The sequence below is a fragment of the Dicentrarchus labrax genome, unplaced genomic scaffold, assembly GCF_905237075.1.
Source record: "Dicentrarchus labrax unplaced genomic scaffold, dlabrax2021, whole genome shotgun sequence".
NCBI lineage: Eukaryota > Metazoa > Chordata > Actinopteri > Moronidae > Dicentrarchus > Dicentrarchus labrax.
In genome coordinates, this window is record NW_026136705.1 from 1,841,184 (window position 1) to 1,868,586 (window position 27,403).

A 27,403-nucleotide genomic window follows, 5' to 3' on the forward strand; every position below is an offset into this window, starting at 1 on the left:
AGTTTACAATTTGCCTTTTCATGAAGGAATGTAGTATGACTAGTGCCACCAACTGCCATAAACACTTCCTTGTATGAATATGAACCTGTTGCTCAGGAGAAAATGTATTTTTAATCTTATTACAATGATGATACATATGTTTTTCCCTTTTTGACTTAGGGGAAGAAAGACTTTTGGGAGTAAGACCGAGAGTGTTCATTCATTCATGTTTGAGACACTCGTGACATTAAGGTGTGGAAAACACTGTGAGAGTCCGGTTTGGTGACATATTTAGTTTACCCGATGTGCATCCTTGTGATTTATTTGATTATTTTTAAATTATATTATTAATATTAATATATAATATTTTATTTTGGAACATATGTTAGATGAATTATGTTTTTAATCTCTTTTTAACAGCATGTCTGATTATTGGTGTGTTTTTGCTTGTATCTGTTTACCTCATATGTTGCTTGCTATACAAATAAAGTTATTATTATCGTTATGATTAACATGATTATTATTCTGACACCATTACTCATAAACGACTCCTGAGTCGAAATCTGAGTCACCATTAGGTGGAACCAGAAGGATTCAGCAATAAAGCGAATAAATATGTCACCGAACCGGACTCTCTCGATCTTTTAAACACCTTGACGTCACAAATGTCACAAACAAGGGAGGTGACTGATTTCATCCTTGAATGACTCCAACGTTCTCAGTCTTACTCCCAGAAGTATTTTTTTCCCATCATAGTGTAAAAAATATCAGGAAGTCAAAAACAAACATAAAAAAACATGGTATCATCATTGTAATAAGATTTAAAACCCATTTTCTCCTTTAGCAACAGTTTAATATTCATACAAGGAAGTCTTCATGGCACTGTTCATACTACACAGTGGAGTCTGTTGTGTGTTAGCACGTTATGTATATATACAGTATATGGCTTGTGTTTATATGGATATATTTGCTCTCGGGTCTCCAGTCAAAGAACTGATTATTCTTAAACACACATTGTTGGTTTTTCATGGGTTTCTTAGCAATAACAAACAGAATAAATAATGCCAACCAGGGAACCAACCTGCCTACTTTACAGTAGAGAAATATTTCTTAAGTGCACACCACTGGTTTACAAAACCTATAACTAATTATAGCCAATACTACCACTATTGCTACTATTAATAGTTATAAATGTGTAGGAATCACGGTAATCATCTCTTGATCTCGTTTTAAGAGGCATGAGCTGCATTAAAAAGGCAGCGCATCACACTGGCACCCATAACCGGTTGAACTTGTTTGAGTGCTGCAGGGCAAACATACACAAAGACACAGCGACATTGTATTTGGCACAATAACCCACAAAGCAACCAGTACCAGCTCACACACTGGAATACCCAGGCTGCCTCAGTCAGTCTGTGGTTATCTGATGAAACACAACTTTATTTTGGACAATGCACCATGTCACAGACTAGTAAACCCAGGTGCTACAAGCAGAGTTTGTTTTACTGCAGTTGGTTTTTCCAGTCAGATTTGCAAGTAATTATATAAACTACAACCGACACACAGTGAACCTGGAACTTTTTCTGGGCCCCCAGGCAGTCACTTTCTCCTCTCGTGACTTCATCAAAGAGACATTTAAACCACGTCCCTCACTTTCCTGCGTACAAACAATGCTTTCCTGTGTGAATTTATCCGATTTTCTTTGTATGTTTTGCATGACTGAGGTCAAGTTTAAGCAGACACATTTTCTCTTTCTCACTGTGTGTGTGTGTGTGTGTGTGTGTTCTTTATTACACTTTATAGTTGCCACAAATCATATATCAATACTTCATCTGTAAATGATTGTATGAATGTCGGGTCAACAAATACTCACAGCCTCAATGTCTGCACCCTGATGGTGTACAGATTTTGTAAAAATATAAAAAATTGTTTTTCCTAATGATGATATTCAGGTCATCAAATTTCGTACTGACAATTAATTTAGGTTTTGTTTTTGTTGCTATTAGCTGAGTTAGATGAGAAGATCAATACCACTTATCTCTCATGTCTGTAAACTTACTATAAAGCTATAAAGCCAAGAGACTATTATAGCATAAACCTTGAAAAGAGTGGGAAACAGCTAGACCTGCTCCGTCAAGTGATTTGTGTTACTGCTGAGTTGTGTTAGTATGCATATTTAAAAAGAAAAACACAAGACCAAGACGTTCAACCATTTCTAACAGACATCTTCATTGAAAAAAAAAAAAAAATTACTCACACAACAAAATACCTCATGATATATAATTATTAAATAATAGAAATCAACCAAACATTTCTGAGGAAGGTGAAAAAAGAACAATGGATAATGGAAAATACAGCACAAAGAACACCTCATACATTACTGAATAGAGCACACACAGGTTATTATTCCACTGAGCTCCCTAGAGACCATCCCCACTGTTTAATTATAAACCAAACAAAGATAAACTTCCCTATCAGGCCACCTTCTAAACAGGCAGCGAGAGGCACACAATCACAAAGTTAGCTCAGTGCTACCTTCAGGCGCATTCTGTAAACCGGATTGCACGTCTAAGAAATAGTTCCACATTTTAGCAAAACACTTTTATTCATTTTCTTGCTGAGAGTTAGACGAAAGGATCTACGCCACTCACAGATCTGCTCATTAATAGAAGGCTACAGGTCAGGCTCTGTCTTAAATAACAAACTCCACCTATCTGCACCTCTAAAGCTCACTAATTAAACACATTATATGTTGTTTGTTTGTTTGTTTGGTTGCAAGAAAGCTGTGATTTTACTGGAAGTCACTGCTCCCAGACAGATGCCTGTTTGCCACATAACCTCCCGTTACTTGTCGTTTAAGCTAACTGGCTGTGGGTTCATATTTACCATACAGACCTAACACATCTTCAACTCTTGGCAAGAAAACATATTTCCCGAAATTTCAAACTATTGCTTTAAAGGGCACATGAGAAATAAAAAAACGTACATACAGCATGACGGAACAGTTTAGTCGAGACGTGACATTTACGAGCAGAAAGAGTGCATGAGACCTGTCAAAAGGTGATATATCTCACATATTTTGGACGTTCAACTTGTTATATTTTTGTTTGAAATGCTTCACCTTCTATATAAATATTTTTAAAAAATGTATCTCTAATAATTACACCTGTTTTCAGATTTGGGGGCATCATTTGGTGTGATTTCAAAATGAAAACAAACCTTTTAATTGATCTGCTTTCTTTCCACTTTCGGGTTTGGTTGTTTTAGCGTTTTAAAAGTGTTTTAAAAGACAAGAGTTGCCGTTTCCAGTGTAGTGGTTTGGGTTTTGGTAGACATTTTGTATCTTTATGTTCAAACTCGGCCGACAAGGAGAGTGCTACTTCATGCCCTGACTGTTAATGCACAATAACTTAACTTAAAAGTCCATTGTAGTATTTTCACAGCATTACTTAAAATTCTTCTTTTCATAAAATTATCGAGAGAATTCAAAAGAATCTCATATTTTGAAGTCACCAAAAAAGTTAATAACAGTAAAACCTGATTGTGTAAAATGCAGATCATTTAATTTCTGCTAACTCTACAATTACTTAAGTATCTCAGATAATAAATGTGCACTGTTTGATTACATCTGTCATCTGTGCATGAACTGCCCCGACTCTTAAACTTCTCCATAAGATCCGATGTACTTTAAATTAATGGCTGCAGCTGTCGATGCGGTCCTGCTTCATCTGTGACTTTGCTTTTTGTTTTTGCAGGAGGATATGTTCGGCGAACTCCCTCATGGCTCCCTTTCCCCCGACACTGTGGCAGGTGTACTTGGCAGCATTAATGGCAACCACCGGAGCATCTCCAGGTACTGCGCTCAGACCCGCCAGGTTAAGACAGTTGACGTCGGGCTTATCGTTACCTGAGAGGAGAAGATATGAAAAGAGGGGGTCATTTAATGTCATTTACATAATAAAAACTCATTGTATATTAGTCTATGGACTAGGGGTGGGTAAAAATATCGATTCATCAAAGCATTGCAATTTCGATTCATTAAATCCTCTGAATGGATTCAAGCCCCTGGCCAGTGGGGGTGCGGTGAGTTACACCTTTGTGCGATTTGCGTTGTACGGACGGTGGCCGCACTCGACCACAACAACAACAACAACAACAACAACAACAACAAGGCAACCGAAGCAGGTGGCAGCAGTGTTAAACCAGCCTGTGGATTCAAAACAGACGCAACTCGACAGATCCTTCCTTTGCAAACTGCCGCCAAACTCTGCCTGCGCACAGAAGATAACGGAGTCTGTGGCCGTCTTCATATGTAAGGACCTACGACCGTACAGTGTTGTGGAAAACGGGGGTCTTAAGAAGATGGTATACACACTCGAACCACCATACGCCATACCAACACGCAAACCCATGACTGTAGTCACCGTCCCGAAGCTTTTAAAACTATCAACAGGATAAGTTAGACTATTCCTTTAACTAGGGCTACAACTAACAATAATTTAATGACTTGCTAATTTGTTGATTATTTTTAATAATTTTAGTCCATAAAATGTCCTTAGATACTCAAAGATGTCCATCAGGGTTTCCTAGAGCCAACGGTACTGTCTTCAAATGGCTTTCTTTGCTCAAAAAATGGTTTGTTAGGATATAAAAGAAACTATATGAAGCTCACTCTCTCAGTTAAGAACCAGTAAATTACCTATATTAGAATAACCTAAATTGTTAAACTGATTAATCAACAACTTGTTTCAGCACTGATCCTGACAAGGTTCGTCCCGCACTATATTCTTAGAAATCCTTAAAAGGCATAGCTGCTTTACCCATGTACGCCACGTCCTTCCACTGCAGCTTCCTCTTCTCCACCATCGGCTTCAGATCATCCAGCGGCTCCTCTCCCACCTGGACCACCTGGCAGCCCGTCCTCTCGGCCAGTTTGTCGGCCAACGACCGGGACACGGGGTCCTGGCTGGAGGTCAACAGCACGACCTGGTGGAGCAACACAGAGGGTAGCGTGTGGCCGTATGCTATGAGCCAATTCACTAATGCTTTTTAGACCCCCAGACAAATCCCAACCTCCACTTCTTCTTTCTGCAGCATGCGGATGCCCATGGTGTCTCTGGTATTAACCGACACCATATCCTCTCCGGACGCGGTCAGAAAGATTCTTCCTTCCGTTAGGCACCCGGAAACATTACAGAACATCAGACGAACCACCTCCGGCGTGGCCCGACCGAAGTAGCCATACCTGAGGGAAAAAAAGGAGAGATTAGATGAAAAAAAGAAGATGATGGAATAAAAAAAAAAAAAAATTATTTTCTCAATTTTACAGGTTGAGCGAGTACTTGGCCGAAACGAGTATCCACTACAGATGACGTATCATCAAAGTAAAATCTTGTTTTCTAACAAACAATACGTATATTTAACTTTTATTTATGTTCTGTGAAACCTTTTCTAATAAATAGAACAACTTTTAATCAAACCACATCAACTACAGTTTAAATTAGCTACTTCAGATTAATCCCGCCCTTCTAAATATACAGATACAGAAAATTGCGTTGGTTGAACAGATGCCGATATACATAATGGAATACCCGCTTATCCTTAACTTTTACAGTTTGGGAATGTCAGAAACCCATTAAGCCTACAACAATAAAAAATAAAAATGTCCACTTTTCAGCCAATTTCCAGCCACAAGGAGCCACTGGAGAGGGGCTAAAAAGCCACAGGTAGCCTACTCCTGGTCTAAGGATAGAGGGTGTCGTATGTTGTACAGATTATAAAGCCCTGGGAAGCAATACGTCACATAAGGCTAGGTAAAATAAAGCTGATTTGACAACAGTGGAGCACAAAATGAGCGTTTACATGAAAGCAGTTGGAGCCTTATATCAGACTGTCTATATCTGACAAACAAATGTTCAGAAAGAAGAAGTCACGACAGGTAGAACAGGAAAATGATTTTTTTAAAAAAAGGAACAAGAGTGGGGAAACAAATGATCAACTCAAATGCTGCAGTAAGGGACTGTACTAAAATCACTGCTGTGTTTCCTCTTCAATGTTATTAATTTAACTATTTTAATCACTAGATAATAAATCTAACAAGGGAAGGCTGAAACAAAAAATAAATCTAGGGCAAGATAAAATAAAAAAACCCTCTCCTGCTCCCCCCACACAGTCAGGCAACCTTTCCTTCAAACTGTACCATCCTCCCATAATCATTTTTGTACAGTCCCTAAACACAAATCTGCCCGCAGATGCATGCAACTGTGCTGTTATTGTGTATATCTAACCTGAGAACCCTCTGTTCTGCCACAGGCCAGTCGATGTCCACATCTATGTCCACGCTGTACTCTGGCAGCATCTCATAGTAGGCCACCTTACCACCCTGGAGAGGACGCAAACAGAGATACAGCATAAAAATGTGAAAGCACACAAACAATGACAACAAAATGCAGCAGCCATAACCCGAACAATAAAAACAGAAAGTGAGTTACATCTTTTTAAGTCAGAGAAAAAGCCTGCATGAACGCATGCTGCTCATTCACCACTGGTCACATGTACGTATTGTCACATGTGCGGTCTTGTGAGGCACATGATGAACCATACCGGCTGGTTTAGGGAGAACTTAAAAGAATGGAATTTTTGACATACTACAACGCCTCGTGCTGCCAACGTACCTGCAGAAGTCCCTTCTTCATGATGAGGTCTGTAGTGGTGAAGTAAAAGGAGCCGTTCTCGCACAGCTCGCCGTCCCAGTCCTGACGCCGCGGTCGGTTGACAGGGTCCAGGTTAAGTGGCTTGGTAAACTCATCAGCTGGAAGGAGGCAGAGGTACATGCTACCATGAAACATCATTTTGCATCCACATTGTATTTACATGAAGAGGCTGAGTTGGCAGAAGAACGACAGAGTAATAGGGCCAGACTAAGAGAAAAATTACGAGAATAAAGTCGTAATATTACGAGAATAAAGTCACGTCAGAAATTGATAACTATCAAAGCTTTTTTCTCATTAAAACTACTTTTTTTCTTGTATTGTTACATTATTCTCGCAATATTAAGACTTTATTCTCGTAATTTCCAAAATTGTATTTTTTTATTTTTCCTCTTAGCATGGCCCTAATACTCTGTCGTACAGAAGAAATAGCTGAATAACATTATTCTTTTATGCAGCCTGTTTTTTAACTACATAAACAGATGAACAATATCTCTAAAGCAAAGTAAAACGGGTCTACTCGGGCTGCACAAAGATATTACTGTGGTATTAACAATGGATGTCCCAATCTGATCCCAGTCATTTATTATTGAGCATCTGCCAATACCCAGTCCCAATCAAATACTTTTTTAGATAATACAGTGCCCAGAGCACACTTCAAGTTCATTAAAGTGACTAAAATCCATCTCGGTCGCTGTCTGGAGGGAGTTTCTCTGTCTGCATTCTGCTGACTGTTCATTTCCACCCTGTCTACACCTTTTGCGCAATTAATCTTACTGGCTTTTTGTTTGCACTTGCTTGAGTGTGGTTGTGTCTACAGCTCTCTCCCCTGAGCACAGGCAGCAGCCCGGGCTGATCCCACAGCCTCACCCACAGAAAAAGGAAGAGCTGATGATGGATGCACTATGCCTGAATGCTTTATTGGTAAAAACCAGCTATAGGACAGTAAAAGACTCGATCATGTAGGTTACAGGACAAGTTATGGGATTGGGATCAAGGTTTTTACAATTCATCCTGAGGCAAACAGGATTGTGAAATTCAAATATTTTGCCAAACCCTAATAGATATGTGGCCATGTCTAGTCATTTAAAATCAACACATAGTGAGTCTCTGTTTACTATGAGTGAGGACTCCTGTTGTGTCATCGTATGCGCTGTGCAATTCACGTCTCTCTCTGGAACATCTGAAACACCCCAGAGTGTTCCCAGGTTACTTATTCTCTCTCTCTCTCTGTTAGCTACAGCAGCTCTCTCTTTTCTCTCCCTACCTGACAAACACACACCACATCTTAATCATCCTGAACCGGCACTTTGGACTTAATTTGGTTCAATTTGGTGTAATAAAATATGTTTTTGTTGAAACTTTATCGTGGTGTGTCTCCAGCCTAAGAGCTGGGTCATATTCATACTTATTGAGGGGCGTTAATGTCCTCCTCTACCACTTTTTTTCCCAAATGATTTACCTGTTTTTGCATTAAATTAAAATTGTCGGCATTTACCTGAAACACAAATGCCTCACTGCCGAGAAATGAGCACAAAAAAAAATAGCTTGAGCCTTTATATTTTTGGATAAACTAATAATTCCCATAATTAAAATGGTTAAAATTATATTCCTAAATCGGTTAACTCACATCCTTTCTTGACCTCCTGCCAGCGGAACTGGTGTCTCCTCACCACCGCAAACACCGAATCAAAGCCATCCTCCAGGATCATCTTCAGGGCCCCCTTCACGTGGAACGGATGGAGACATGGGGAGGTCGCCTGAATGTTACACAGCACATCCACCTCTGCGAAAAAAAAAAAAAAAAAAAAAAGTCAACAAATTTAATGCTTTAAAATTAAACAGCTGCTTTGGTTCCATTTGGCAGCAAGACAGCGCTTTGTTACTCATCAACCGTGGATATTACATCGTGGCAGTTGTAATATACAAGTCTGACTTGTTGTGGCAGTTTGGATTACATCCGGGTGTAGGTTTTCTTACCTGGGTTGAGCCTGACAAACTCTTGGATGGTTTCCAGTGACGTAGAAGTGTCTCTGGAGACTTGAGCACTCCTGCGGTGCACCTCGGCACCCCAGGTTCTCGCCACCTTCTCGATGTCGTCGTGGTCTGTCGAGACCCACACGCTAGGAAAACAAAAGGTGTGTTATAATTACTGTTACGGGTTGAATCAATCAGCCAAATGGTTGCCCTGTGAATAAAGCTCAATGTGCTCTAGAAAAAAAGCCTCTTGGACCACTAAAGTTGACTATTTTTTATATTTTTTTCACCATATCTGTATACTTAATATCTGTTTTTCTAACTCTTCTAACTTAAATATCAATCTTACTTTATTTCCTGCCATCATTCATCTTTTTCTTCTACAGACCAAATGTTTAACATAACTTTAATGTGTCAGACACAAGAGCAATTACAGCCGAAGCCAAGCTCTGTCACCGGTGTGTTAGTACTATACTCTAGTAGGCGTTGCAGCCAGTTTACCACGGATGAAGTCCACGATACAAAGCGAAGGTGGTGACGGAAAGCAATGACAACGATCCTTTAGATGACCTATTATTCTGTCAGCCATTAACCAAATACTTCCTCAGTTTGCACAATGTCAGAGAACAGTGAAAATGGCTCATCTTCTTCAAATAAATAGCATGAAATTAAATAGCAACAAACACTACAAAGCAAAAATATGAGATTAAAATGATATTAAGCAGAAAAAAGTGTCAAAAAGAGTTAGTATTATTTTAACCTACTATCACTATTCAGTCAGTGTTGACTTTCAGCATGAATTATCTCACAACTACATCCTGAAATATTCCTTCCTACCTCTTTTATCTATTTCCATAATAATAATAATAATAATAATAACTCAATAAATAAATGATTATGTATTATCATAAGTTAACATAAGGCTTTACTGATTACCTGGCGATGCATATAGAAAAAATATTTTTTTAGCCTATGATTATAATTTTCTGCTTTCACATATTGAATGCAGGTCTGACCTTAACCTAACTGACCTTAATGAGGCAGTAATGAAACTGACAGGTCTGCACGCAGAGCTACAAAATAACAACACTATCATGTGTATAAAATGAAGAAATAAACACATACAAACACACCAAAGCATGCAAAGTATGTGTATCTACCTGTCAAACATCTCGGAGTCCAACGCAGCCCTCACCACCCATCCAATGAGAGGAACTCCGGCCAACATCTTGATGTTCTTCAGAGGGATCCCTTTGCTTCCTCCCCTCGCCAGAATGAGAGCGGCTACGTGCCTCTTTCCACCCGGCCTGCCCTGCTTGCATGCCGGCAGTCCGTCCCGCACTCCCTCGTCCCCGTGGACGACTCTCTTCCTGGAGGACATACCGACTCTGGAGCTTCTGTGGTTCGTTAAAGACGAGAGGAAAAAGGTTGAGGTGGCACACAGGAGGACAGCCAGGCGCAGTGGCTGTGGCTGCGGCTGCTTCTCCTTTTAATTTGGTGGCGGACTACAAACCAACGTTAAAGGCGCCATTACTGCCACCTACTGTGTCGGAGTGTGTAAAATAATGACTTTATTGGAGTTATCATATTCTGTATATTAAACCTGTTTGACTCTCTCTTTACAATTGTATGTTTCACACTTATCAGAATCTTTTTCATTATGTATAATATAATAATTATATCTACATTCAGGCTCTTATTATTATATTATATCTTTTAGGCTCTTATTATGTTATTTTATTTTATTATATATCTTATGCTATTATTATTTTATTATATCTCTTAGGCTATTATTATTATTATATTTTATTGATATATATTAGACTCTTATTATTTTATGTTATTATATCTCTTAGGCTTTTATTATTTTATTATATCTCTTAGGCTAAGATTATTTTATTTTATTGATATATATTAGACTCTTATTATTTTATTTTATTATATCTTAGGCTCTTATTTTATTTCTATGTTTTACTACTATATCTATATACTATATGTATATACCTATACATTCATTTCTATTGTATATATTGTGTTAGATATTGTATATAAGTACTATTTCTTTAACGTTGTGTGAGTGGAACAACTGTAACGGACAAATTTAGTATTTCTGATTCTGATCTTCTTTTCTACTTCCTACTTCTTACTCTAACTGATTTTTGATTTGTATAATAGTCCCTACCCTTGATGTCATTATTCCATATATTTTGCCATCTATCTATCTATATTAATATCAATATCAAGACTGTTACCCCATTGGTTCTGTTATATTACTATTGTCCTATGTAATTATTGAATAGGTTCTTAAAAAGATAGTTACAGTGCAATCACTGTTCACCTACTGTACTACACACTGTATACTGTATGTCCTTAGTTGATCAACGGCGCCACCTTTTGGACATTAATATTAACTGTTTCTTACAACGGCCTGGAGGGGTGATGGGTGGAGAAATACCATATTTTGAAAAAGTGAATCAGAGATTTACTACTGACATACTGACACACTTATAGCTAAGTTTGTTTCTTATTATCTTCTTACAATTTGTGCTTAATGTGATGTGTTCTTTATTAAATAAAATCTATTACAGCAAACTGGAGTCACTTTGGATAAAGAAGTTGCTGTATCAAGTTGCTCTGTGTGTCTGGACTGAGATGCGATTCTTCATAATTATATTAAATAGGGAAAATCTGCTCTCCATATACAAAAGATTATCAAGACTTAAATTGATCTTGACAATTGACTGTGAGCTCATAGAGTTTCTGTTTGAGATATTGCATTAAAATGAACTTTATTTCAGAGTATCCTCCCTGTATCACCTGTACTAATGTTGTCATATGTTTCAAAATAAAAGTCCTCCATTGTCCTCTCAGCCTTGTTTTGCCAGAGATCAGTTGACCTTTAGAGTAGGAACACGGATTCGGGATGAGCTCTGACACATACTCACACCTTATTGATACAGACATCACTTTACCTTTGGTTACTTGTTTATTTCAGTTTATTTATAACTCCTTGCATACTGTCCATAACCTTTCTACATTACATTTTAACCAACACCATCCAACCATCATAGCAGAACTTATGTCCTCTCATAACATTATTAGTTATGCAATGAATGTCATTTATGAATTGTTATTATTTGAGGAACATTACAGTTAATTTGCAAATTGTTTACATGAGAGCACATGAGGTTGTTTGTGTGTCGTCTCTTCCCACCCTGATAGCGTATGATACTTTATATTAGGAACCACGGCAAACATGAACTAAAAAAGTAGTTCCCTGTATTGAAACTGCACAAGTGGAATTAGGTGCTTTTGACTGGGGTTTCATTAAATTTGAATATAAAATAAAATGTTATACTGGTAATAGAATAAAGTATCTGTGAGATATGACAGAAACCTGTGGGGTCTGCAGGTGCTCCAGTTAAAAGAATGAGGGTTATCATTACTCTACAACTGCCACAATAGTAAAGTTTATTTTATTGTATTATATGTAACTTTACATATATTGCATATACTGCACTAGTTTATGTCTCAGATTCTCATTTTTACTTGTGTGATTTTCTTTTATTGCCAATGACCAATGAACTGCAGTTGTTATGTGACAAATAAAGGACGTGAAACTTTAAACTTTTAGTGTCTTTGGGCTCATTGTTTTGGTTTTATGGTTCACTCTTGCTGCTCCTATTAGCAACGCTGCACAATAACAGCTCAGCACCAAACAACAGACAAAGTTCAACATACTGTTTTTATAGCTTGTTTCTGTTGCCCCAAGTGGCCAGAATGAATCAGTGCATGCAGCTTTACAGGACACACCTGTAATAGTGGCAACTACTGAATTGTTACTTAATTGGATACTGAGTCTGTGTGCTGACATTCCCACTGCAGTACCTGACTGACATACTCTGCCTTGTAGCTTTAAAAGGTCTTGTCTTCTGGTTCTTTCTTACAGTTTATCTCGTGTCTGTTTCCTCAGTTTTCATCAGCTCGTCGACACTTTTTCAGCTCGTATCCGTCAATCAAACGCTTCACCCAAATGTGCAACAACAAACACACACTACTACTCATCAGCTCACAATCTGGCTTTGTAGATAGCGTCTACTGGATTATTGCGCGCGCACACACACACACACACACACACACACACACACACACACACAGGTATGCTACCTGACCAGCGTTCCCACCCATTGCTGTGAAAACAAAGCCTATTAAAAATGAAGTATGCAGACCGATCCTATTAGCGTGACGTCGAAAGAGAATTCCAGAGAATCGAAAGTCACAAAACAGAATAAAGAATTTTTTTTACCCGTACTCCAGTTGACTCTTAGTGTAATTAGAGGTGCTTAGAAATGACTCATTCTGAGCTGTCGTGTTATCTGGTCATCTCGCACCATCATCAGATCAAAATGTCTGATCCGTCTGATTTATGACACCTGCAAAACTAATTACATTCACCATCAGCCTTAGCTGTACTTGCCTGCTTTGTTTTTTGCTTTGTCAGCCTGCTAAAGTAAGGTGGTCATTTTGAGTTATCATGATGTTAGCATTAGCTCAAAGAACCACTGAGCTTATACAGCCCCACAGACCCGCTATGTCTGTCTATTCTGTTTTACTTTTAAACTTGTGAAACGTTACGTAACAGCATTCTAGCTTTACAATGTATTTCCATTGTCATGAGAAAACATGCTATATATATATATAATAAAAGTCAGGGAGGACAGTGAATGGAGCGGCGCCCCCTGGTGGGCCCGTCTTGCTGTAGACGCTGATCTACTGCTCATGTGTGGAACACGTCCTCCAAGTGGACAGAAACAGAATGACACGGCTGTATTATCCTCAGATGTCACCGTACGCGTCCGTTTGGGACATTGTGTTTGTTTTTTAAGCGGGAACAGTGTGCATTGTGTCTTTTTTTTAATACCACCACTAGGAGCCGCCAAAGTGACACATTTACAAATCCCACACTTAAAACACAGTTTGATCAGTTCAGGTCAGCTGTTCTAAATCACTGTGCAAGGTGTAATAAACTACCGATGACCATAGCAACGGCACTTTGAGCTTTATTACCGGTTAACTCTCACTGGTGAAAATGACCTAACTACGGGTTAAACTGACAGCAGGCAAACTGCTTTTTGTGCTAAGCAGCCATGACATAAAGGTCTCCTGATATTATGGAATTATTTGCGTCAAAAAAAATCTGTGTTCCTTTAACAGGAATACATGGAGAGAGGGAGAAAGAGAAAGAAATAACAGTAATGTTGGAAGAGACCTGAGACGAGATGAAGCTGTCGATCAGGTTGCACCGGTGTAAACACTACACTTTCCTCCCCCTGTTCCTGTTGTCTCTCATCTGTCTCTCTGCAGCTGTATCTCTCTTTTAACTGACTTGAATCTGTTTACAGAAAGATAAGTAACACACTGATGTTTGAAGCTTTCCTCTCGCTTACAGACGTCTCTGCAAGCAAAACATTCATGCAGACAGTGATGGAAGAAGTAAAAGTAGCAATACTACAGAAATACCCTGTTACGGGGTTAGGGTTAGGCCTTAAATCACTTGAGTAAAAGTACAACAGTGTTAGCATCCAAGTGCATTCAGTGGCTCATTTAGACTACAGTATATTGGCCTATTGATTATAATATTTGATGCATTCATTTGTACATAACTGTATTGCTGCAGCTGGTAAAGGTGAAGCTAATGTTAATTAATGTTAATTGGTTAATGTTAATGTTAGTTTATCTCTAATAATACATTATGTTTTGATTATATTTTGCACCTTTAATCTGAATCCGCAAACTAAATAAAGTTATCAAATCAGTGTAGTGGAGTAGAAAGCACAACATTTCCCTCTGAATTGTTTTTTTTTTTTATCAGAAAATGGAAATACTGTTACCTCAAAGCTGTACTTGAGTAAATGTAATTAGTTTTCCGCCACGGCATCTAAAGACTGATTAAAGACAAGAAAGAGGGTTAAAGGTGATGTAACAAAAGGGACAACAATGTGGATGTCAGTTAAGAAGGGGCTGTAAAAAAAAAAAAAAAAAATGGACGGTAGCTCATCCGCCCCAACTACTCCGACAGCCCAGGCGGCATACCTTTCATTCATTCATCCTGCACCACCCCTCTCCTTCAGAGCTGCTCCGACTCCTCGTCCTCTGCTGCTCAGCCCCAGAGAGAGAGAGAGAGAGAGAGAGAGAGAGAGAGAGTTAACAGCTGACAAAAGCTGCATGTGTTTTGTATTCTAAGTGTGTCCATTTTAGATGGCCGGATTTTTGTTCATCTGCACATGCAAATGGAAAAAATTTGCAAGCACACAGGAGCTCACCGAGGGACGCCTTTCGCCATGAGGGAGCACGGAGGAAACAAATCTAAAGACGAGTAAACAGAAAGGGAGAGATGTTGAACGCTAAACAAAGAGGATGAATTTAACTCAACAATAAAAACAATGAGCGTGAATCTCTGCCGGGGTTTGAGGGCCCATTCCTACAGCTAAAGACATATTTGCTGTCAGAGTAGACGGCATATGCAAACAGTAACTGAAAAAGGAAACATCAACACATTCCTGATAATGGCACTGATATCTTATTAGATATCTATATATATTTATATGCTATGATTGACACTCTAAAACACTCTATGTGTCTTTAAATTAGATACTTGTGACTTACTTTTGATGTTTTTACAGACCGGCCAAAATATGTGTATGCAACTGACCAACGTGTACATATAAAATACGAAGAAAATATCATGAATTGGGATATTTTGGCTAATATGACGGGCTGGTAATGGCAGCTCCAACTGTATCGCAGAAGAAGTCCTTCAATAAGCGTTATGTTTTGTAATTAGGGAGATGTGTGTGTCATCAAATCTGTTTGGAGGGATGGTTTCGTTACACAAAACCAGAGTGGTTTGAGTGGGTTAGGGTGTGTGTGTGTGTGTGTTAATTACAAAGACGAGAACAGTGGAGAAGCAGTAGGGGGTTGTAAACTCACACAGCAGGGAGGCAAAGGTGGGGTAGATAATGATCTCTGAATGAGTCATTTACACACCTACAGGCTTATATTTGTCTTTTTAGCTTTACTGTTATACTGAATTAACTACTATGATACTGCTGTTCAGTGGTAGCATCACTCAGAGGTGCAGTATCTGTGCACTGTGACACCACAATCCAATATAAATCCATAGTAATCAGCAGATAAAGTAGCTGATATTAGAAGTAAGTAAACTGTTAGTAGGGGGTTTCTATACATTAAGGCTGCATTTGTCATTTATTTCTATAATTGATAGGTTAAGATTGATAATTTTGTCTTTAAATGTCAGAAAGTGCCAATTACAATTCCTTATAGCAGACTGTGACATACTCAGGTGGCTTGTTTTGTCTGAACAATAGTCCAAAACTATCATAAACCACAAATAAAAGCACATTTAAGGAGGTGGAACCAGTGAATTTTTTGCCTTTTTGCTTGCTCGCTTTGTGAAAATAGTTTATTTTATGTCAATCAACTAATTTATGAAGCAATGAATCATTTTAGCTGTGATCTACATGTGAAATTTAATGTATTTAGGCTGATCTGTGGGTCATTACAGGGTAAAATTACTCATTAATTGTCTTAAAACTACAGAAACTACAGAATTTCTCTCATTGTCATTCATGAGAAAAGTAAAGAGTTAAGAAGTTCCTCTGTTTTAATACATAAGTTGTGTGTTTGATATTAAAATGAATGCGAAACCTCCAGTATCTTAGACTAAAAGCTTATCAGGTGCAGTTTTTGTATGAATATTTTGAATTATTACATTTACCACCTTGTTGGTTCCCTCATGATTCTGATATTTCCTGCAGGATTTAAAGGCAGCATTTAGACTAGGGGAGTTTTTAAACTCTAAATAAAGAGAATAAGAGAAATAGAATAAAGCTAAAAGGAGAAGATTATACTTTATGACTGGAAAAAGTGTTTGCAGTCACTATACGCTCACACTATAGAGGAACATATAAAGGCTGCTATTATTGCCTTTACCAGTGACAATAAAGTAAAGGTCTATTCATCAGAAGCTGCTGGCCTACAATATAATGCAAATATCATTATATAGATGACCTGCAGGCCTGCACAGAAACCCCTTTATGATGCTTCATTTACACTTTCGCACGCCCGAGTATCATATGTGCGGACAGGCTGCAGTGCCAAAGCAAAACAGATACAAATGGAAATAAGATAAATAAGTACTGACAATCTTCCCTGATAACATATGTAAAAACACATCCCCGTGGATGGAGCTCCATCTCTGAAAACAGCTGCAAAACACCCATTATCACAGATTATTTTACTCCTTTAAATGCTCATGTTGGTTTATAGTGAACTGATCTGCCGAGGGGCCTAATGCACAGGACTGTCAGGGATTCAACCTCATTTAAAGGCACATTTCCCAACCTGGCAAGGATCCTCGAAAACCCTCTGAATCCTCAACACTGTCCGCTCGAAAACGCTCACACAAAAGACAAAGATGATGTACCTGTGTGTGTGTGTGTGTGTGTGTGTGTGTGTGTGTTAATCAGCTGTCAAACCCCAATATCTACACCCACCCATCAGTCTAATCTATTCAGTTCTGGAGGCCTCTGTTGGTTGGGTGGGGTTAAACATAATTCAATTCAATTCAATTCAATTTTATTTGTGTGGCGCCAATTCATAACAGAAGTTATCTCTGGACACTTTTCAAATGGAGCAGGTCTAGACCGAACTCTTTATACCACTGACACTCTAAAACCCTCTATGTGTCTTTAAATAATGCACCTCAGTGGCCTTTTGGCTGTTGCGTTCACGCAGCTCCAGGGGGAATGTGTGTGCAGATCGTGTGTGTGTGTGTGTGTGTGTGTGTGTGTGTGTGTGTTTGCTCCAGTGTGTCCATGTTGTATAACTGCCGTCCCCCCCCCCTCCCTCCTCACACACACACACACACCCCCCAATTTTCTTCTTCTTGTTGTCATCTGCACCGTTCCCCACACCTTCAAGCGGAATGGAGAAGAGGTGGAGAAAGAGAGGGGAAAGGCAGAGAGAGAGAGAGAGAGGAGGGGTAAACCGGTTCAGCAGGTATACACAGAGGCCTAACCCGAGCTCTACCCAGCTTGTTGTCACCGTTATTTCTGACGCGCATGCGCGCTGGCGCCCGTTTCCTGCTTTTTCAAATGAGTACCTGTGCTGCTTTCTGACCCACCTCTGTCGACTGTGTGATCAGGATACAATCTGCCGTGTTTTTTTTTTTTACCTCCGCTCTCCCACCCACTCACACCCACACACACACACACACACACTCCCGTTATTTCAGGGCGCTGTAGAGGATATTCGACTTTACCTGTCCGGGTTGCACACCTGAGCGGACTCACCTGTCCCGACGCCGACTTCTTTCTTTTTTAAATGATTTGTCTTTTTTTTTTTTTTTTGCTCCAGAGCTTGGAAGGAAATCAGATTGAGGGGGGGAAAGGTGCGTGAGGAAGAGGAGGAGGGAGAGAAAAGAAAGAAGATAAAAAAAAAGCGGTACGCGGTTTGCGAAACGAGAAGAAAGGTGCAAAGAGGAAGGAGAAGAGGGGGGACCGACACCTTCCATTTTTTTTTCTTCTTCCAGCTTTTGGAGTTTGCTGCTTTTTTTTTTTTTTTTTTTTTAGTTGTTGTAACTTTTGAGTTGACTTCGTTGAAACGCGGCGGTGTCTCCCCACCAAGCTCCCGCGGAGGACCGGGTATTAACTGAGACATGCCGAGGGCCTTTCTGGTGAAGAAGGCGAATGTTTCGCCGGGAAAGCGGAACTGGAGTGAAGTCCCCGATCATGAACGAGGGGACGTCTACATCCCAGGTGAGTCCACGCTGCTGTTATGAGACGTATTTTAGTTACATAAAAAAAAAAAAAAAAACAGTGGTTCAAACGGAGGCGGTGGCGGGGCCCGATGCGTAAAAACGCACCGGTTTGTGGATTTTATGAGTTTTTTTTTGGCTCCACTGGGAATGTCAGTGTGGCGGGTTATAGGGGATGGTGAGAGGGGGGGAGGTGGGAGGTCGGGTTGTGATTGTAACGGGGCGGCTGCAGTCCGGGGCCACTGAATAACGGGAAACACAGCGGGCCGGGAGGAGAGGAGACAGAGTGGAGCTGAAGGGAAGCTGCGTATTTTATTTATCTCAATGTTTATTTGTTTTTTTTATAGAAATCTCACATCAATCATAACATGTCAGTTTGTCTGTCTGTCACCTACAAACTCACTGCGAGCTGTGGCCTAACAGGCTATCACACGGGCCCGTTGCTTTTCCCATATCGACCTTCAACCCCCCCTGATTGCACCGTTCTTCCTTGTACACCTCATTGACTTATGTAGCGCAGATATGGGCCTATATTATATGGCCTTATGGGTAGTCATTCAGTTCTGGCCTCTTGCTAAGGGATTCAATCTGAGTACAGGATTGTGATTTTGGATTAGTCGGTTCCAAGTTGTTCTCACATGATTAAATGAAAGTCTTTTAGATGTATTAGCGGCCCCTCATTTAAACACATGATTGATTCTGACATGTGGGTCCACTAGAAAATCTAGATTGGGTGCTCCGACATGCGTTAACTGTCAGATGTTTGCGTTGTTGGCGTCAGTTTGGCGTGTTTACCATCGACTTTACATTTAAATGACAAGTTAAAGGGGCCCAACGTCTTTCCCAACCACTCTTTCTCTCTCTCTCTCTCTCTCTCTCCTTGAGAACAATCCCCATTGTTGCCATCGGCGGAGTTTTTATTGTAAGACCACACTGGTATCAGATAACAAGTAACGGACTACACCCTAAACCTCTCTGTCGCTCTACTTCTCTCTCTCACCCTCCCCCCTCTTCTCTCTCCCCGTGTCTCCTTTCCTCCACATCTCATCACCGTTACCTTTTAATCATTGACTTTTACATCCTCTCTGGTGTTTTGAAACCGGAACATTTGGATGAACTGAAGCACCGCTAGTTCTTCGGTGGTTTTAAACGCATGTAAGAGAGAACTGATAAATAAATCCTCTCAAGTAACACTGAGTAGTCGTAATGGAAGCACACAGGTATTTCTGGGTTGATCAACAGCACACCTGAAGCTTTTAAAAGCGAATTTTACGCACAGAAAACATTCAAATGTACTTATTTAACTCAACGAGATGCTATAAACTGTTGGTTAACTCTGTCTTTTAGTCATTGTTGAACTTAAGTGACAACTAAAATGCTAATTAGTTACAGAAAAGTCACATTTTGTCATCAAAATATCAAATGTTCCACTAGATCCTCTCTCTTAAGCTTAAAACTGAGCGTCTGTGCGTAATTACGCATAGTTAACACTCCTCACCAAACCCAGCAACGGTCTCAGCTAGTTTCAGGTATGTGCCGTTACTTGACGTACCTGCCTGACATGTGTACGGGTGACAGAAACACACTCACTCACCCACTCACTCACACACACACACACACACACACACACACACACACACACACACACACACACACACTCACACAGAGGTATGATAATTGCCCTTTATAAACAGGCATGTTGAATACTTTTATGAGGCGCAAGGTGCCATAAGTTTCGACAGTTTTCTGTGTGTGTGTGTGTGTGTGTTTTATTTTTAACTCCTAACCCACAAACATGTGCCTGGGCCTGTTTCTGATGGATCATCAGTCCTAAATCAGCCTCTACTTAGTTTACAGTCTGGTTTATCCCTCCTCTTACCTCCAGACACACATAGCAAGTCTATCACTCACACCAGCTGGTTTATCTGAGATCAGGCGTAACGTAAATACAGTTAATAAATTCAGTTTAATATAGAACATTTAAAAAAAAAAAGAGAAACTCTAACAGGTGTAAGTAGTCACTAAAAGAAGAACTTAATTAAAATACAAAGTAGGGAAACCACTGTTATAACTGGCGGTGGTATATTATATATTGATATATGGATGTGTGATTTTTAGATTGTTTTTAAGATGGTATTAAAATGTTATTGAACTGTATGGGGAAACCAAGGTGTTTTTACTTTGGGGGAGAAAATAAAATAAAGAAAGAACTTTGGACATAAGATAATTAATAAAAACCTTTGATATTAATAACACAATATAATTGATATATATAATAAAAAATATACACGTTTAAGTGTTCTCTCCCAAAAATAAAACACTTTTTATGCAGTTGCACAACTCGAGGTCATAAAAAGAGATAGCTTTCCAGTTACATATTAATATAATGTTTAAATACCGATCAATACTGGATTTTTTAAGGCCAATATTTAACTTCTAAAATCTGATACAGGAATTTTGGTCCAATATGAAACTACTTGGCCCGGAGATGGTTAGCTTAGCTTAGCATAAAGACTGGAAGTGGGGCTAACAGCTAGCCTGGCCCGGTCCGAAAGGTAAAAAGTTCATATCTTGTTTGTTTAATCTGTACAAAAACAAAAGTGTAAAACCAATACTCAGTGGTTATGTATCCTGTAGTCTTGGCATCACCATGAGGTTGCCAGGCAACCAGCGGAGACTCAGTCGCTTTGTTTTCACACTTTGGGTTTTGTACAAGTTAAGTTAATTACACTTAAATGTTCATTAATGAGCTTTATACGTGTTTCTAGGCAGATTTATTTTACCTCAAGACAGAGCCAGGCTAGCAGTTTCCCCCTGTTTCCAGTCTTTATGCTAAGCTAAGCTAACCAGCTGCTGGCTGAATGTTTTGGCGAGGAATTTCAAACTGCTCCACTGTTGGTCTGTAAAGCCGCTGCAAGGTTAATGTTTATGGGTTGGGAGGCAATGTAACGGACCCTGCGGAGAGCCTACCGCTTGCAGACAGTACGCCTTCAGCAAACACACACACGCAGACTCACACCCTGTGTTTGAGAAAGTTATCTACCGATTGTTGACTCTTTCTCCCAGCTGAGTGATGTTAAGTGGATAGAAAGAAAATATGAAAGAAGTGTATTTGAAACCACACTGCTCCCTCCCTCGCTCTCTCTCTCAGTGTGGAAAAAGTCGGGGTATTTTCGACCCCCTCACCTCACCGCCCGAACGCACACACACTTACCCAAGCACACACACGTTTCATTCATTTGTGAGGGGGAAGGAGGGGTGAACAAACAATACAAGATGAGATTAAATGTCCGGCCGGCAGCCGTCGCCACAGAAACTATCACCACAGAGGAATGATTGAGAAAGATTTTTAAAAAACGTGTGAGATGCAACGGACTGCTGTTTTCCCTGACAAAGCATCCATCATGTAGAATATATTTATGTAGGACACACGGCCACACGGCAAAATTATAACCCTTTGATGGTAAATAGTTTAGGAATGATAATGAAAGGGCACGAGCTCAATGCTGAAGAACGGACCATCGCTCTCACACCGCCTGTTAGAAAGCACTGAGGGTTCCTCATGTAGGTCAGAGAGGTTCGACCCTCAGCTCCTCCTTTTCACATCAGCAAGTGTCCTGGAGCATTATATAAATAAAATAAATATAAAATATAAGATGCAGCTCTTTCCGGTCTCTGAATATTGAGCAGGGAACTAAGACAGACTGTGTTAATGGTACGAGTATAATATATATAAAGGCTCAGTGTCTGCCTGTTACTGTGTTTATTGTTCATTGTATTTAGATTTTAAGGCTCAAAACTTGATATTTATTTTAATATTTCTGGTTTCAAGTGTAAAATTACAGTTAAATTAATTGAAAGTTACACCATTGGTCAGTCAAATGCCACCACTTCCTGTATCTTTTTCAAAGTAAAAGCCCACATATACAAGGTTTGACCTAGTTTTGTTTAAGGAAGATAGATAGATAGATAGATAGATAGATAGATAGATAGATAGATAGATAGATAGATAGATAGATAGATTGATAGATAGATTGAAATGAGGATAATAAATCCTCACATTTGGTTTGGCTATTGCCCAGTCAAAACAAGTGTTTGAAGAAGTCACTGTGTGCATTTAAATCTATTTTTAAGACTAAATGGTTGACCACTTAATTGTTATTAGCCAGCATTAAGAAGGCATTGTTTGTGTGTTTGTGTAGCAGGAAATCGTGCGTCACCAGTGTGAGGAAGATTAAATAAAGCGTTGAACTACTTAAAGTAGCATTAGTAGCCGTCGCTATTGCAACAGTGTGCCTCTTTTTACATTATTATAAGAATAATATGGTGATAAATGCAATAACCCAGTACAACAAGTCACTGTAAACACATTATTAGGATGCACAGGAGCTCAGTGAGCAGCAGACATGAAAGGAAACAGCAGTTGAGGCCTTCACAGAGCTGTCACTGTGTGTCACCGCGTACCGTTAACTCTGCTGGAGTTCGGTTATGTCTTTTTATGTTTATAGCTCGCTGCGGGGCTTCATTTGCATTTACATTTGTGTTTTATCTGATGTAGGCAGTCAACTGATTCGTTGTCTTTCGCTGAGCTGGACCACACCTGCCTTTGGGCTACCTGAACACACACAAAGACACGCACCTGTGTGTCGCGGTCTGAAAGGTTTCTATGACCCCAGATCTCTCTCTGTCTCCGTGTATGAGTGGTGTTTTTGTTATATTGTGCTCATACATGCAACTCTCTCACACAAACACACACACACACACACACACACGCATAAAGGCAGGCATCCACCCCTGCGGAGGCGGATTGTTTGAGGAAGGTACATAGCCAGTGCTGCAAGACTGTCTGGTCAGACAAGTTTAACTGCAATGGTAATGTGGTGTGCGTATGTGTATGTGCGTTAATGGGCATGTGTATGCGTGCAAAATAAGTCGCACTAAACAATAGGCCAAACAGGTACACACCCACACACACACAGAAAATACATACACATATTTAACTGCGTGTTTGCTAATTGAGAGATTGTGCAAATATGAAGCGGTGCAAGCTGGCGGCCTATTGTGAAATTTATTAGTACAAGAAATGTCTACCTCGGTTTTTTTCCCTCTCTCTCCCTTTTCTTTGTTCTCTTACACGTTTCTCACTCTGTCCTACTTTTCTGCCTATTTTCAAAGAGGTTTCTTGTCTTTTTAGTCTGCAGATACATTTATATCGGTAAATGAAATCAGTGGCTGTTTGAGGGGGGCAGGGGTGAAGAAAATAAAAAAGTGCGGCACCGTGCAGAAAGTTGTGGTGCGTTTATGGTGAAACTGCTTAGTCAGGGTTAGGATTAGCTCTCAAAAGGGAACTTTGCCATGTTTTTTCTACCAAAGGGGGATCCAAGAAGGCATGTTCGCTGAGATTTTAGGGCAAAAATAATCCAAATCTAGATTTTACAAAGCAATCATGACATGTTGTAGCATTTCCTAGCATCTTTTTAAAACGGTGTTACCAAGAGTAAATTATGTCATGTCACACATTAAAATGGATGAAAGTAAAAATAAAACAAACAAATAATAAAATAAACAAAGTTTTACAAGAGCTGTGTCTTTAAAGCGGCTGTAATCAATATTGTTTATCATAGTAACAATGTGAAAGAGGTCACTCGTAGTAATGAATGAACAGTAATCACCCGAATCTGAACCTCCACTTGGCTTTATGGAGCTTAATATTAAGTTTCAGCTCATTGTTTAGCAGGCCGGTTGCAACTTTACTATTTTGGTTCACTCTCATAGCTCTAAAATCTCACTGCACACTGTCTGCTCAGCATAAAATGGCAGAAAGACACAGTTAGCAACCATCTGTTGAACAAAGTGGAGCACTTAGCAGCCGCAGAGCCGAGGTGGTGGTGACCAAAAACAAAGCTAAAAGAGAGCAAATATTGGAAACACAATTCCAGCTGGTTTCCACTCTCCCCAAGTTGCCAATAAAAAAGCTATTATTTAAGAAGAGACTTCAAAGGTGACACTGTCTCTTCCCTTCTCTCCCTCCAGTCTCCATCTACCCTCCGTCCTTGATGATGATAGAAGCTGAAGCCAGCCCTGCCGAGGTAACGCCGCTATGTCTCACCAAGCAGTCTCTCTCTGACACGCAAAAGTACGCCGAGCTGCCGTCTAGCACGATGCTGGGCCGACCGCGGAGCCCGGTGGCTTCACCGGAGCAGAGGTCAGGGGTCAGAAGGAGGTCGCAGGGCGGCCCTCCATACATCCGATCCAAAATCAAGGTGAGGAAACAAGCTGACACAGCAAAGGACTGGTGGTGCAAGTGGGGAGCATTTTTTGTGGATTTTGTGGATATAAAACAAAATATACTGTCAAATAATGATTTTATTTTGAAATTAAACTCTTTCCGTGTTCACTCTCTCCACCACAGGTAACTACAGGCGAGTTACCGCACGTTCCTTCTCCCCTTCCTCCCATTCCCACCCCTCCATCCGTAACCCCTCATGCCACTGTGATGCCGGTCGCCTTGACGACAACTCCTGCCTCCCCGAAAGCGGTCTCCATGGTGACCAGATCAACAGGTCAAAGTCAGAGTTCGTCGACAGGGACGACAGGGGCATTTGTGTGCCAGGTACATTAACAACATTGGAATGACAGTTTCGGTTGAAGCTTTAAAATGCAAATCCAGATTTTAATTTGAATATTTTTAGATTATACTTAATATATTTTGTCTTAGAAATACTTGGAAAGATGATGCATGCATATGAAGCCACACAATGTATTAGTGTTAACTTAAAAATATTAAAATCTGTCAAAATAAGTAATTATATTAATAAAAAAGTGTATAAAACACACTTTAAAGGCACCCTGTGGAGTTTTTGACTGCCATTAGTGCTGCAGAGCAGTGTTTTTAAGAATGGCTCCCCATTTTATTTCTATCATTCACAAGCAACATGATTTGTATGCTCTGCATATCTCGCTGCTGATATTTGCTGTTCCACAACAGTTGTAGGCAAAGAAGCGTAACGCAGCACCCACAGAGGAGAAGGCTGCAATCTAGCAAACATGGATGTAAACAAAACATTTGAATTATTTTTTAGTTGGCTTTGCTCTGAGGAAGGAAATTGATTATTTATCATGTTTGTCGGGTTTCACACAACAACTTTTATAGAGAAACGCTGAATGTAAACAGAACTTTGTTGACAAGAAAACTCCACAGGGCACCTTTAATGTTTTGTGTGTTGTATGTAAAAGTAAAATGACCCTGACTGTATGTTTGCTTGATGTAGGTTTGCCAGAAGACCTTCCATCACCAGCGGATGTTAAACAGACACGTTAAGTGTCACAACGAGACCAAGAGACACCTGTGCAGCTTCTGCGGCAAAGGCTTCAACGACACCTTTGACCTCAAGAGACACGTACGCACACATACAGGTAGCTACACACTTTCCTGTTTACACACACTCGCGTTAACACAAAGGTGCACAGGTGCAAGAAAGCATATGACATTTTCTTTTTCCGCATTCCCCTACAGGAGTCCGTCCTTACAAGTGCACCCTCTGCGACAAGGCCTTCACCCAGCGCTGCTCCCTGGAGTCCCACATGAAGAAGATCCACAGCGTCACCCAGAAGTACGCCTACAAGGAGCGGCGCAACAAGCTGTACGTCTGCGAGGAGTGCGGCCACACGGCGGGGACGCAGGACGAGCTGGTGATCCACCTTCACTCGCTTCACCCCAACAGTCACCTGTTGAAGGCGAAGGCTGCGAGGAGAGCAGGAGGAGGAGAGAGAGAGGGAGGGTCGGTCGGAGGATCGATGCCAGGCTCTCCCCGAGGAGCCGACAGTGATGACACCACCGGATCAGGGGAGCAGTAGACGGGAGGGAAGCCTGGAAGATCATCAAAAAGACAAACTCGGGGGGGGTTGGGTTGGATGAAGGATGGATGGATGTATTAACTGATGGACATAAAGGTGAAGTGATAGAAGATAGGTGGATGACAAGTCAGATTACATTGCAGTGGGGGAAAGTTAATGTATATGTGTGTGTATGTGTGTATGGATTTGGGTATTTGTATATTTAACGCAAGCTTTAACTTTACTGTAAATGAAATAATGCACCAAACAAGGCCAAGTCTGACTAATATATGTTTTTACATGGGATTGTGATATGGTTGAACTCATTAGTAACGTGTGTGTCAATACCAACCTACTTCTCTTCATTTGTATTGCATGTGAATATTACCTGTGGGTTTCTCTGTAGGGCAAAAAAGAAAGTTTTTCTATGAAAAAAGTACTTTTTGTTCAATAAAGGAGTAATATATTACACAAATATGAATGTGCCCTTTTGTCACAAGTGGTGCTTTCACTGTCAGCTACATTCTGGCTCAACGGTGTTTCAGGTTAAATGTTTAACTGGTTGTTAGGTGGTGTAGTTCAAGGCCACTGAAGTGCACTGAAAATGGTGTTTTAATGTGGCCAATTGGAGCTCATGACTCCAGAAATGGTGCCACCGTTTACAGCATTTTTAGAAAACTGTGGTTCTGCTGTTTCCCACAAATGTATCTAAAGGCTAAGATAATGCGATATAAAAGCCCAACCCTGATGAAAGGCTTTGTGGTATAAATGAGGAGCCACAAATCAGCCTTTCAGTGTCATCTAATCTGTAGTAAAATGCTTAATACGATTGTTCTCTCGCTGTGTGAAGTGAACTGAGGTCAAAGGCAGCGAACCCTGAGCCATTAATCCCTGCAGAAACTATCCGTACTCGGGTTTATGCAAATGCTTCCATTTTAGCACAGTTCTTAAATCTATATGCTGGTTAGCTTAGCTTAGCACAAAGACTGGAAATATAGGGGAAGCAGCAAGTCTGGCCTTTTTCAAAGATAACAAAATACACTGACCAGCACCTCTGAAGCTC

The 27,403-nt window shown here is 40.1% G+C and overlaps 2 protein-coding genes across 2 annotated transcripts; one reads left to right on the forward strand and one right to left on the reverse strand.

Moving 5' to 3' along the window:
- Positions 1-2,183: 2,183 nt before the first annotated feature.
- cmasa (cytidine monophosphate N-acetylneuraminic acid synthetase a) lies at positions 2,184-10,150 on the reverse strand. The gene is made up of 8 exons (XM_051400083.1): positions 9,827-10,150; positions 8,670-8,812; positions 8,320-8,475; positions 6,654-6,790; positions 6,267-6,361; positions 5,053-5,224; positions 4,800-4,965; positions 2,184-3,886 (listed from the first exon to the last, which is right to left on the reverse strand). The coding sequence occupies exons 1-8, from the start codon at positions 10,045-10,047 to the stop codon at positions 3,672-3,674; spliced, it is 1,305 nt and encodes a 434-aa protein (XP_051256043.1). The 5' UTR covers positions 10,048-10,150; the 3' UTR covers positions 2,184-3,671.
- A 7,674-nt stretch (positions 10,151-17,824) lies between these two features.
- Positions 17,825-26,815, forward strand: ovol1a (ovo-like zinc finger 1a). The gene is made up of 5 exons (XM_051400089.1): positions 17,825-18,505; positions 24,538-24,767; positions 24,917-25,117; positions 25,776-25,920; positions 26,021-26,815. The coding sequence occupies exons 1-5, from the start codon at positions 18,406-18,408 to the stop codon at positions 26,359-26,361; spliced, it is 1,017 nt and encodes a 338-aa protein (XP_051256049.1). The 5' UTR covers positions 17,825-18,405; the 3' UTR covers positions 26,362-26,815.
- The last annotated feature ends 588 nt before the right edge of the window (positions 26,816-27,403 follow it).